This window comes from Suricata suricatta, chromosome 2 (genome assembly GCF_006229205.1).
Source record: "Suricata suricatta isolate VVHF042 chromosome 2, meerkat_22Aug2017_6uvM2_HiC, whole genome shotgun sequence".
Lineage (NCBI taxonomy): Eukaryota > Metazoa > Chordata > Mammalia > Carnivora > Herpestidae > Suricata > Suricata suricatta.
This window is the reverse complement of record NC_043701.1, coordinates 160,057,140-160,070,132: the sequence shown is the minus strand read 5'-3', so window position 1 is coordinate 160,070,132 and position 12,993 is coordinate 160,057,140. Positions and strand designations below refer to the sequence as shown.

At 56.1% G+C, this 12,993-nt stretch overlaps 1 protein-coding gene across 1 annotated transcript in view; it reads left to right on the top strand.

Moving 5' to 3' along the window:
• FGF8 (fibroblast growth factor 8) overlaps positions 1–5,749 on the top strand; it is a 6,914-nt gene extending 1,165 nt beyond the window's left edge. Inside the window, exons 2-5 of the mRNA XM_029920291.1 lie at positions 110–146; positions 1,001–1,181; positions 4,367–4,473; positions 5,286–5,749. Coding sequence (XP_029776151.1) covers positions 110–146; positions 1,001–1,181; positions 4,367–4,473; positions 5,286–5,576 — 616 coding nt within the window. The 3' untranslated portion in view covers positions 5,577–5,749. The remainder of the gene's footprint in view (positions 1–109; positions 147–1,000; positions 1,182–4,366; positions 4,474–5,285) is intronic.
• Positions 5,750–12,993: the final 7,244 nt, after the last annotated feature.

Here is a 12,993-nt window from a genome sequence, read left to right as displayed (position 1 = left end):
GCCTGTGAGTACGGCCGCCGCCCCCGCGTCCCCGCCGGGCCCGCGCCACCGCGCCCTCCCCGCTCACCCCGCGCCCTCTCTCTCTCCCGCCCGCTTTTGTCTCCCACAGGCTGTTGCACTTGCTGGTTCTCTGCCTCCAAGCCCAGGTAAGGCGCACTGCGCGGCGGCGGGGCTCGGGCGGGCCGGCGGGGGCAGCCTGTTGGCAAGGTCGGGCGGGGGCCCGAGGACCGAGCCTGCGGTCAGCGCGGCCGGGCTGGAAGAAACCTCAGAAACCCAGCCCCGAACTTCCCGGTGGAGGGAGCTAGGGAACAGAGAGGGAGCGCCCTGCCTAAGGTCACACAGTTAGTGTGCAGCTAGGCTAGAACGCAAGGTTTCGGAGTCCAGCGCTGTCTCCGGTGCATTCTAGCCGGGTTGGGGTGGATGGGGAGCTCTAGGGCCAGCCACACCTGGCTGCCGAGGAAGAGGGGAGCTGGGGCCCAGGAGCGTTCGTTGTCACCAGTGCCCGTGACTGCCGCAGGGACTCTTCCGCGGCTCTTGGGGGACACTTACGGCGGGTCTGGCCGAAAGATCAGGTGCCTAGGCTCTCTGCGCTTTCAACATTTGCTCTGTAAATTTGTCTTTATAAATGTCAGGGGTCGGGCAGCGTTGCCTCCCTACTTTGAAGCACCCTGCTTTTCTAGGAGGGCGCGGGGGGTGGGGTGGGGTGAGGGAGGCTGCGCTGGGCAGGGAGCTTGCTTCCCTGTGCGGAGCTGCCCGGGAGTCCCAGGGTGTTTTCCAACAGGTAGGTCGGGATCGTTCAGGGCTCATCCATGTTAGGCCGAGGCTACCCGATTTTCTTGGGTGGGGTGTCCGCGGTCTGAGCTGGCATGTTGGGGGGATCCTCCAGCCCTTACCGGCTGCCTGGGGCAGTGGAGGGGTGCGCAGGGCGATGGGGGCCACTCGGGCCCCTGGGCAGAGTAGCATTATAATGGCGTGTTGTGTATTTTTCAATTTCCTAAAGGTAACTGTTCAGTCCTCACCTAATTTTACACAGCATGTGAGGGAGCAGAGCCTGGTGACGGATCAGCTCAGCCGCCGCCTTATCCGGACCTACCAGCTCTACAGCCGCACCAGCGGGAAGCACGTGCAGGTCCTGGCCAACAAGCGCATCAACGCCATGGCAGAGGACGGGGACCCCTTCGGTAAGGCGAAAGGCACTGGGCAGGGTAAAGATAGCTTGTAGAACATGCCCCCCCCCCTCTTTTCCGTGGCTGGCCTGCTGGGACTGGACCTGCCAGCCCCTTCTGCACAGGCAGGAGGCTTGCAGGCTTCCCAGCTCAGAAGGGAAAGAGTTATGGCACCAAAAAAAAAAAAAAAGCATCTTGGGGGTCAGCTGGAGAAAAGAGGGCTAGCGAAAGGGACCTCCGGGGGAGTACTTGGCCCACAGGTGCCCCTTCCCTGCCCAGCAGATGAATGAATCCAGGAGTCTCCCTTTCCACCTCCCCCATCCACACACCCCTCCCCAGCTGCAGGTGGAGGCAGAGGGTTCAGCGGGAGGGGGCCCCAGGTTTAAGGGAAGCTCTTGAAAGAGGATATGTCGCCAGGGCCCACAAAAGGAGAGAGTTGGGAAAGAGAAGGGAGAAAAATCCTCCCAACTCTTACAACTTAGAGGGCATATGCCATGAACCTTTAAATATTTTGATCAGAAGGGCCAACGGCACATGGGGACTAAGCTTGGGAAGGGGCCCTCTTGTACTCTACCGACCCAGGAACCCAGGTGGTGGTCAGAGCCGGGCTCCTGGCTGTCCGTGGGGTGATGAGTCTAGGGAGCTACTGCGGGTCAGAGAGACTGAGGACTGATTGATTTCTAAAACATTCAATATTCCTGCCTTGAAACAAGGCCAATTTCCAGAGTCCTGGATGTACCAAGAGAAAAGCAAGCCCTCTGGGCGGCTGGTGTTGTTTTTAGAGAGCGATTATTGTGAGTTTAAAAACCTTTAAATAATGACCAAGTTAAACAAGCATGAAAGGAGAGGGGAAGACTCTATTAAAATGTAATAAAAAGGTGAGGCATTTTAAGAGCTAAGAAGAAAAATGAAGAATGATATAAAACAGAAAAAGAACGAGCCTTTTTTCAGATGTGGAGTTTGAAAGGAGTTGCAAGTCTGTAAATGTTAAAAAAGAGGTTCAAGATTGTTCTCTATGAATCTCTGGAGAGACCCCCGCGTCTGGCAGAGCGATTAAAACTCTTCTTACTTTCACCTTTTTTAACATTTCCTGAATACTTTCTCCTCTTCTCGAGCCAGTTTGGGGGATCGAGTATGTCTCACTGCATTTTTTCTGCATCGACGTAGCTGACTTCCCTTCAAAGCTGGAGAAGGAGACATAATTTTCCCGGGATAAATCTGTCACTGGGGTGGAAGAATAGGTTTGAAAATGTTAAGCTTTCCAAAAGCCCGGTCGGGAAAGCCGCTGTAAACTTGCAGCCCCAGCTCCCCAGATCCATCCAGGAAGGGGAGTGGGGGCTCTCCCTGGTGGGGGTGGGGGGTGGCCTGCCCGGTGGCCGAGCTCCCCCGCTGGGCCGGCAGGGCCAGCCTACCATCCCTTTGTCCCTCTGTCCCTCCAAACTGGCTGGCTTCTCCTCTCAGCTTCCAAGGAAAGGGAACGAATGCTTAGCTCCTCCTGGGTTTGCTCCACTGGAGCAAATGGTCCAGCAACCTTGGGTTTTGGGGAGGGAAGAAGAGGCAAAGCTGGCCATGGGCAAACTCAGCTTCGGACGTCAGGAGTCTCATGCTCACTTCTGTCCTTACAAGTGTAGGAAGCTTTCCGGGTTCCTTGGTCCCTGCCTGCCAGACACGGGTGGGAGCTGGAGGGCCCAAGGACGGAGGCTTGGGTGTACAGCCAGAATGGTAGGAGTCTGGGGGGAGAAGAGCAGAGGTCCTAGTTGTTTCCTTATTATGGGTCCCAGGATTGTTCCATCCCTGCCTGCCCCATTTGCCAGAATCCTCTTGCCCCTTCTCCAGCCAGTGTCCTTCCTGGCCCTTAACAGCAGCCACTCCTTGCTCTGGAAGGCAGACCAGGAGAGGGATGAGCAGACTGGCTGGGTCCAAGAGGAGATGGGTGGGAGGGGAGGTGACAGCTGCACTTCCCTGGCTGACTTGGAGCCAGACTGGGGAGCTGGCCACTGGGTCCCAGCTCTGTGCTTATCTGAAGGGGTGGGGTGGGGTAGTCACAGGCTGGGCAAGGAGGGCTGTCTCACTGACCTTTAGTCAGTTTAGTTTTGGGGACAAAGAAGATGCTGCCTTGTTAGGGCAGGCTGGAAGGCAGCTCTGGGGGTCCCAGAACTGCCTTCTCAAGCAGGGAAAAGTAGTCTGGGCTATGCAGTAGAAAGGATAGGAGGCCCAGCCTCTTCTGTTCTACCTCAGTGGCTAAGTGAGCCCTCATTCTCTTCTTGGGGCAATCCTCAAAGGGAGGAGTTACGCAAAGAGTAGACAGGGACCAGGACTTCTGTGGCCCGTTGGCTAAGGGGAGGAGGAAGGAGGCACAGAATTCTCCTCGGGGCTTTGCAGACTGAGAGGCAAGCCTGCCTGCTTTTCTCCCCTCCTCACCCACACTAAGTGTTTGGTCACTGTAGTGAGAAGCCCAGCTGTGAAGGAGGTTGAAAGAGAAAAGACTATTTGAGTCATTGATTTCTGGACACTGGGGCTGGAGACAGTGGTGACTGGAAGCGTGGAGAAGACCAGAGTCCCTCCCGCTGGAATCTGGGGTTCTGGGAAAGCAGCTGGCTACGTACGGGCTGTGTGTGTAGGGAGAAGTGGTCAGTGGTCGTCTTCTCAGCAGAGCAGGGGTGAGGGTAAGGGGGTCATGAAGGCTGTGAGTTAGAACCCGAGGGGCCGGAAAGAGGAGAGATGCTTTAACGTGTGGCCTCCCAGCTGATGTCACTGCTGCACCCTAGAAGTTCGTAGTGATCTGTGAGGCACGGACACATGATATTTTGACTTTGCAGGATTCCCAGAGGCTTTGATTAGAGTAGAGCTCTAGTCATGAAACCTTGACATAAACGTCAATACTGTCTGGTTTTAAAGGGGTCTTTTCAGTTTGGTGGCCCCAGGATCCCTCTGCAGAAGCATTTGTACTCCATGATCTTGTCCATCCCCCTGTGTAAATCCAGGCGAGGAGCCTGAGGCCCAGAAAGGAGACTTGATCTTTCCCAATGTTGCACAGCGTATGGGCAGCCGGGCTGGGGCCGGAGCCCACATCTTGGGTACCCGCTCTTGGAGCAGTTGCCACTGGGATGTGGCAGGGCTGCGGGTCAGCTGGGCTGACGATGTGCAACAGTGTGGGTCAGGGAGCTTCCAATAACCATCCCCCCCACCTTTTCTGACAGCAAAGCTGATTGTGGAGACAGATACCTTTGGCAGCCGGGTTCGAGTGCGAGGAGCTGAGACAGGCCTATACATCTGCATGAATAAGAAGGGGAAGCTGATTGCCAAGGTGAGGCCCCAGAAGGAAAGGAGGGCCCCCAGGGCCCGGGGAGTAGCTGTGGGCAGAGAGGCACAGTGCCACCTTGGGGTTACCTAATGATTGGGTGGGGGTGGGGGAGGTGAGAGAGAAGGAAACTGCTTGAGAGATGAAAAGCTATAAAGGCAAAGGAGGAAGAAGGAAGGCTAGGGTAGGGGCTGGTGGGGGGGGTTGGTGAATTCCATATATCTTTTTAACAAATCGCCAAATTGCTTTGCTATTATGTCCAATTACATGGTACCAGCATTTGGAATGTTCAGTAAGCCGCAGGCCCAGCCCCTCGGCCGAGCTCTGAAATGGCCCTATTAGTCACGGCTCTTCTCCAGCCTCTAGTTCCCCTGCTTCTGGGGCTTGGGGCTCCGTGTCTCCCCGCAGGTCTCCCCTCCCCCATGGGGTGGCTGCCCTGGGGCCGCTGGGGTCCTGAGGGACCGAGGGGGGGGGCAGCTGGGGAAACTGATGCGAGCAGCTTAGCCAGACTGGTGGGCAGGGAGCCAGGGCAGGCAGGGTCTGGGCCCCCTCTCTAACCCTCTGTATTGGGGCCCAGCCCCTCCGGAGACGACCATGTGTCACTGCTGCCCAGGAGGACAGGAAGTTGCCGGGTGGGCTGCGGCTTGTGAGGGATTAGAGAGCGGGTGCCCGGGCGGGGGTGGGGCTGCAGCTCGTGCCCACCCTGCCATCTGCTGGGGTGCCCACCTGCTGTCTGGGGCCGCCTGCCCTCTGCCTCTGCTGGGGGGTGGGGGCGGCTCCGGTAACGCCGCGTCTGCGCCCCCTCCCGTCCCCTGCAGAGCAACGGCAAGGGCAAGGATTGTGTCTTCACGGAGATCGTGCTGGAGAACAACTACACGGCCCTGCAGAATGCCAAGTACGAAGGCTGGTACATGGCCTTCACCCGCAAGGGCCGGCCCCGCAAGGGCTCCAAGACGCGGCAGCACCAGCGCGAGGTCCACTTCATGAAGCGGCTGCCGCGCGGCCACCACACCACGGAGCAGAGCCTGCGCTTCGAGTTCCTCAACTACCCGCCGTTCACGCGCAGCCTGCGCGGCAGCCAGAGGACTTGGGCCCCGGAGCCCCGGTAGGCGCCGCCCCTCCCGGCCGCCGCGGAGCTGCTCGGCCCAGGGAACCTCCAGCGGGCCGGGCTCTGCGCCGCTGAAGGCTGGGGAGGAGCTGGGGGGCCCCGCGTTCTAGCTGTTGATACTTGTTTGCTGTTGGGTTTTTTGTTGTTGTTTTGTTTTGTTTTGTTTTTTAAACAAAAGAGAGGCTCTATTTTTGTATTCCACTTGGTTGTGGTGTCTGTGTTCTTAACTTTCAGGAAGGCCCTCGGTGGTGGCTGTGACTGGGATTGGGGGGGTCACCCAGAGTGGGGGGCTTTTCTAGCCCAGCAGAGGTGCTCCTGAACCCCAGCGCCTGTCGGACCAGCCGGCCAGGTGGCCTGTGACTCCCTCTCCCCCTCAGGTGGGGGCAGGGAGGAAACAGTGAGGACTTAGGGCAGGTCTTTTAAGGGTGGGTGTCAGTGGGGGGTGGAGGTGGATGTGCATTAGTTGTTATTAAATGACTGAAATATTTATTTAATTTGCGTATTATGAACATGTGTTGGAGAGTAAGTCCTGCCAGGGGTTAGTCCCCCACCCCCACCCCCAGCTGCCCTGGCAGATGAGAGATGCGGCCATTCAGGCCTCAGTTCTGACTATAGCCTTCTTCCAGCCTGACTTGGGTCCCCTGCTTGCGTCATTGTCACCGAGGTGCTCTCCAGATAGGAAAGAAGCAGGGAAAGCAGCAAGAAGAGGCATTTGCTTAGCTGGTCCTGGGAGCTCTAGTACATGGATGGGCCTCCCAGCTCTTAACAAGGGTTCCTGCCATCACTTCCCCAGCCACCTCTGGGGCCAAAATGATGGCTCTGCTAGGACTGGAGCTGCATTCCTGGGTTCAGCGAGTTGTTAAAATGGGCCTCTCTGTGTGTGCCTAGGTCTGTGTGGGAGACAGGTTGGAGATGCCAGAGCTGGCTCTTTCTGAGTATCAGGCTCCAGAGAATGAAAGAAAAGAGCAGCTTCCAGGGTCCAAGGTGAAGGGCATGTTGGAGGGGAGACCGCCAAGACTGGTGTTGACAGTTGCGATGTGGAACAAGTGTTGACTTTTGAGGATTCTGGTTAGAGAGCTGAGAGCAGACGGTGCTGAACTCAGGTGCTGCCAAAGGGCCCAGAGACCATGGTCCTGGGAGGAGCTGTTGACCCTGGAGAGATGGGGCCTAGGGGGAGCGGAACTGGGCCGGAGACCGGAGGGGAAATGTTGGGGGGGACTCAGATTCTGGCCTAGAGGAGAAGCCGCAGCTCACAGGTCAGAAGGACTGGCCCAGGAGGGAAGATGGCTATGGAGGGAGGAGGACCAGGCTGGGCTACGGCAGTGGCAGAGCAGGTCATAGTGTGGGCCTGGGGGCTGGCCTGCGGTGGGCAGAGAGGGGCGTGTGTGGGTGTGGATGGGCATCACAGCACGTGGAGGGAGAGTTCAAGCCCAGAGGCAAGGTCTCCTGAGGCCAGAGCTTGCCCAGTCTTCATAACTGAGGCCTCCCATTCTGGCTGTTTCTGTTGCCTTCTTTGACAGTGCCCCTGGGCTGCCCATGGTCCAGTCGTTGGGCCAATCCAGAAGCCTCTTCCCTCTGGGCCTCTGTTCTTTGGCATTTCCATTGTGTGGGGGGCACCTCAAGGCTTCCTAACCACGTGGGCCTCTCAGAGTCGAAGCCACAAGTTCCCCGGGTCAGGCCATCCAGGTGGACCAGGTTCCAGGGCTGAGTGAGAAGCCTTGGAGTGGAGAGGTTGGGGACACCTTGGGCTCTGTCTATGCCACCTTGTCTGGCTTGCTATGGGGGTGCGAGGTTCTGGATAGAGTAGGTGTCTTTTGGTGCATAGACACCGGTGGTGTGGGGAGGGGCTCTAGACATCTCTCTTCCTGCTCCCCCAGTTCTTAGTGCCTCCTCCTCTGCTCCATCCCCTCCCCTCCCCCTTTAATTAATTCTGGGTGAGCAGCCTGGCTTTATTGTGCAAGGAACTAGGGTCTCACTGTGGGAAAAGTCACACCTTCTGAGCAGCTTCTGATGCCATGCAAATGAAGAGACCGTCCAGGAAACGCTTTCATCTGCACGGCCGCCTGTCCAGCCCCCAGCCCAGTAATTGCCCACATTTCATTTGTTTGAGAGCAATTCCTAGGGGAAGCCATAGGGCAGGAGAGAGTCTGGGGTGGGGGTGGGATGTCAGGCTCTCCCTGCCTGTGATCCTGGCCACAGAGTGGGGCCAGGCTGGGCCAAGGCTGGTCACTGGCTAGGCCAAAGCCACTGGTGAAGCCCCCAGGCTGGGGATGCCCGAGCACTCCAGGATGGTGGAGTGGAAGCGTGCCATGGTTGCTGTGAGGGAGAAGGGGCAGGCTATCCAGAGAGCCGGACCTGCCTTACGGAGAGGAGAGAGATGACTGGAGGTGGAGGTGGGGGGAGTGTAGAGATGGACAGGAGGTGGGGATCTGCTCCTCGAGGCTTCCTGGGCCTTTGGGAAGGGGCTGACTTCCAGCAGGAAGCCCAGGCCAGGGACCCATGGGAGTGGAGCCCAGAGCTGTGGGGCTAGGCTGGGCTGGAGCACCCACCACCTTGTTTATCTTTGCCTTGCTGCCTCCACAGAGCCCTCGCTAATGGGGTTTTACAGCCCACTCAAGCTGCAACTGGCCAAGAATCAATCATTACCGGCACTTAGTGGTTTGATAGTTAACAGCCTGAACTGAAGCCAAACTGGTTGTTAACTGTGATAACAACTGATTTCAAGGGGTTATTGCCGGCCCAATATGCTCAGTCCATTTATTTCGGGGAAAACAAGCAGGGAGCTGTTGCAGGGCCCAGAAAAGGGAGGAGGACTGGGTTCTTCTCGGCCAAAAGGTCTGCCGCTGTCTTAGAGTGGGTGCTGGCTGTGAGGGCCCTGGGGCCTGCCTGAGGTCTGCACGGGGCTTGACCTCCCAGGACTCACTCCGGACCTGTGGGCAGGCCCAGGTGACCCACACGGAAGACCCTCCGCAGTCCTCCCTTCTCCTCAGTTCTTACCTCATCCTGATCCTTCCTCTTCTGATTTTATAGCAGTACTGTCCCCGAGACCCTCACAGGGACCAAGTCCCCATGAGGAGGAGGCAAGCCTAGTGGCCAGGCCTCCACTTGTCCCCACTCAGCAGGTGGGGCTGGACCGCTCACCCCTTCCTCTCTTACCCGAGCCTCCCAGAACCCTGCCGACTCCAAACCCAGAACCTTGCCGACTCCAAACCCAGAACCTTGCCTTTCATTTCAAAGCCAGCGAAGACTTCACCCAAGCCTGGATGAGAAAGTATGAGTGAGGGCCCTCTCCTCCGGGCTCTGTTCAGCCATATCTTCTCCCCCAGCCTGATTGCAGAAGGTGAGGCTGTGGCCAAGCATCATTCTAGAATGCCGCTGCTGCAGAGGACCTCAGGAGTTCCCCGTCATCTACAGACACACAACATAGGGCCTGGAAGCCCGTCAAAGCTAGGCCTAGAAACCAGGCGTCAATTTCCAGATCTGGGCTGCCTTTTGAAGATTGTAGGTCATTCCCTAATTCCATTCGTTCATTCCTTCGATATTTATTCAGTGCCTATTGTGGGCCATGCCTCATGGTGGGCAGAGGGACAAGCAGGAAAGGAGACAAAAACCCTATCCTTATGGAGCTCATATTCTAGCGGAGTGGGGGTACAGAGCAAACAGTATATAGTATAGCAGACACTGAGAACCATATAGGAAAAAACACAGAGAAGGAAATGAGTGTGAAAGGTAGGGTAGGGGAGTAGCAATTTTAAACAGGGTGCTCAGAGAAAGTCTCATTCAAATCTTAATGTTTGAGGAGACACCTGAACAAGGTAAGGCAAACAGGCACTGGGGAGGGGCCGTCCAGGGGGAGGGACCAGCAAGTGCAAATATTTCTGCATTAGGGGAGGAGGAAGGAGGCCAGTGAGGTTGGAGTAAAGTAGGGTGTTTGTGATGGGGAGAGAGCACGGAGAAGGCTAGAAGCTGAGCTGAGGCCAGAGAAATAGAAGGGGTTGTATTCATCACATGGATCCATTGAGGAGACTTTAGTTTTGATTCTGAATGAGACAGCAGGCCCTGCGGGAGTAGGGGGGAGGAATGTGGGGGGGTGGTTTGAGCAGTAGAGTGAATGAAGTTTTAACATTGGCTACTGTGTAGAGAACAGATACTTAGGGGGCAAGGGAGACCAGTTATGAAGTTACTGAAGTAATTTAGGTGAGAGATGATAGCGGGTTGGAGGCAGTGGAAGAGACTTGGATTTGGGGCAGTGTTTGCAAGTGGGAATGACAAGATTTGCTGATGGATTTGAACGTGGGCTATGAGAGAGATAGGTCGAGGGGTTTCCAGGGTTTCTTGCCTGAATCACTGAAAGGATGGCGGGGCCATTGGCTGAGCAGAGAAGATTCCAGAAGGGGCAGATTTTGAGGGGAAGGGTAGTTTAGTTTTGGCTATGTTACATCTCAGCTAAGTAAATATGTGAGTGGAGATGTTGCATAGGCAATTGCGTATGAGTCTGGAGGTCCGGGGAGAGGTCTAGTGTGAGGATACAACTTTGGGAGTATTTGCCAGGTGTTTTTTAAAACAGGAGGTGCAATGGGTTCCCCTGGGAGTGAGCATAGTTAGAGAAGAGAGGAGCCCCAAGCCTGACCCCAGCACACTCCAAACATGGAGAGGTCAAGGGGCGGAGGGAACTGGCGGAGGAGATTGAGAATGTGTGGCCCATGAGGTTGGTGGGAGGAAAACCAAGGCAGCGTGGTGTCCTGATGCTGTAGCACAAAGACAGTGTTTGGGCCCGAAGCATTGAGTGCCCTGCCCCCAGGGCCGGGAGGGAGAAGCCAACAATACAGTGGGTTTCACCTGGGAGTCTCCAGGGCTCTTCTTTCAGCCTCTCCCGGCCCCTCTCATTGTGCTGCCTTCACCTCCAGAACCTAACTCAACTCCAGTCTGTCTACTCTTCGACTTCTCCACCCCACCACCGTGCTCCAAGCCGTCATCAACTCTTGTCTGGCTTATGGAGACATCCCCTAACTGCTCTCCCTGGTTCCTCTTGTATCCCCCAACAATCCTTTCTGAGCTCAGCAGCCAGAATTTCCAAAGCACAAATCTGATCATGTTACTCCACCTTATCTAGACTTGAACTCAGACTCTTTTCCATGGCCCGCACAGTTCCCTGCATGCTCTGGCCCCGCTGCCTATATAACCTTAGGGCTTACCCATTTTCCCTCTGACCTGTGGCACTCGGGCCACACCTCCTTCCAGCTTCTCAAGCAAGCCAGGCTCTCATCTGCCTCAGAGCCTTTGCATGTGTTGTTTCTTCTGCTTGCAATGCCTTTCCTCTAGATCTTGTAGGGCTGACTCATTCTGTAGATCTCTGCCGTCACTCTCTGCTTTATTTCTTTGTTACCCTTATCACTATCTGATCATTATCTTTTTCTATATGTATATATGTATGTATGCATGTATTTTGAGAGAGTGAGAGAGAGAGCGAGAGAGAGAGAGAGGGAGAGAGAATCCCAAATAGGCTCTTTGCAGTCAGTGTGGAGCCCAATGAGGAACTCGAGTTCATAAACAGTGAGATCATGACCTGAACTGAAATCAAGAGTCAGACACTTAGCCAAATGAGCCATCCAGGTGCCCCTGATATTGTCTTGATTTTTATTTACTTGCTTTTGTTCTGTCTATCCCTCCCAAGAGAGTAGGGACTTTGGCTTGCTAATGATCCAGTGCCAGAACCAGGGCCTGGCACGTCATGGGTTTTTAGTAAATGTTGGTGGAAGAATCAACTAATAGAATGAGAGCAGACTGGGAGGCCATTGAGCGGAGGGCCACTGAGCAGACACGGTAGGCTGGGGGTCCTCGCTATCCAGAGCTGCGTCAGTCTTGAAATGCCTGAAGGTCGGGGAGACTTGAGGATGGTCCTATGATGGATGATCTTGGAGCTCAGCCAGACACGCACAATCTTACTAAAAGGAGGTCCAAGGCTGTCTGAGACAGGCTCACTCCCAATGTTCTCGAGCTGCAATACATGTTCCCAAAGCCTGGACAAATGAGCGTCTAAGCACGGCCTGTTGGGACGGCCATATCAGAACTTCCCCCAAATTCTGCTTCCTTCCCCACCACTGGCTTTCCATAGCAACCAGGGGACTTCAAAGGAGAGAGGGAAGTGGAATTAAGAGCCAGAGAGCAGAGGAGAGAGGAGGAGTAAGTAGTGGCAAGACAGATGGGGAGCTGGCAGGAACTCTGGAGGATCCCCAAGTCCCCTGGAACTGTGGAGGGTTGTGCCAGAAAGGTCCTTTTGGTTGCCCCGCTTCCCCATCTGGATCTCTTGCTGACCTTCAGGAACTAACTGCCCATCTGGACAGGCCCCAGAGCAGACCCTCAAGCGTGGGTCCCTCCTACAGGCTGGCAGCTGCTGAGAAGGCTCGGGCTCAGTCCTGCAGCCCATCACCTCCCCCTCACCCCCCGGCAATCCCTCTCTCAGGGACGCAAGCTCAGGCCGCTGGATCAGTCCGGGAGCTGCATTTCTTCTCCCTTCCTTCTTTGGCTGTGGACGGTGGAGGGAGCACGTGGTGAAGAGGAGAGTCAGGGCATTCTCTTATGCCAGCCGAGGTCTGAAGCTTTGGCCCTGGGGGATTAAGGCTCCCAATCATGAAGAATCAGCTGGGCTCTAGCTTGGGGCCTGGCTGGAGGTACTCAGAACAAGGGGCCAGAACTGGATACTGCAAAGAGGAGCCTGGGCAGAGCTCTTCATGGTTTGCAGCCTCCTACTACCTTGAGCCCAGAGAACCAGAAAATGCCTGGGCCCGGGGCCTTGGGAGCCGCAGAACGGCAAGCCCTCGAGGAGCCAGGGCACCAGGCCCTGAGACCGAAGCCAACTGCCTGGAGAACCGGCCAGTGACTTTCAAGGGTGGGAGTGGCTAGGGCCAGCACCAAATTCCAGCTGTCCCTGTGTGCCCACAGGCACACAGCTCCCAAACACTTGGGCTCGAAAACCTCTGCCTTCTTGGCCTCCTCCTTGTTTCCAGTCTCCGACATTTAACATTTCAACTTGACAAACAGCACCAATTCTTGCTCAGTCTTTCCTCGCAGAGCAATCCCTCCTGTCTCATCACCACCCACGCTGGGCCAGGCACGCCCTCCCGCCTCACTGTCCTGCCTGGTCTCTCCCTGGGCTTTCTGCACACCCTCCCCTCCATGCCTCCCGCGGCCTTCAGTAATGAAGAGCAAGCTCATAAAACATTCATCATGGGTAATACACCATGTAGGACCTGCCAGATCTCAGCCCCGATAGGAGAGGCTGGGTCAGTAGGATGCTGGGTCTTTGGCTTCCGAGGGTTTGGGCTGACTTCTCCACCTTGGGCTCAAGTTCCAGCCACTTCCATTAAGCCAAGCCTGATCCTCTCTGGTGAGGAGGAGGGCGGGGGGGGGGGGGGGCC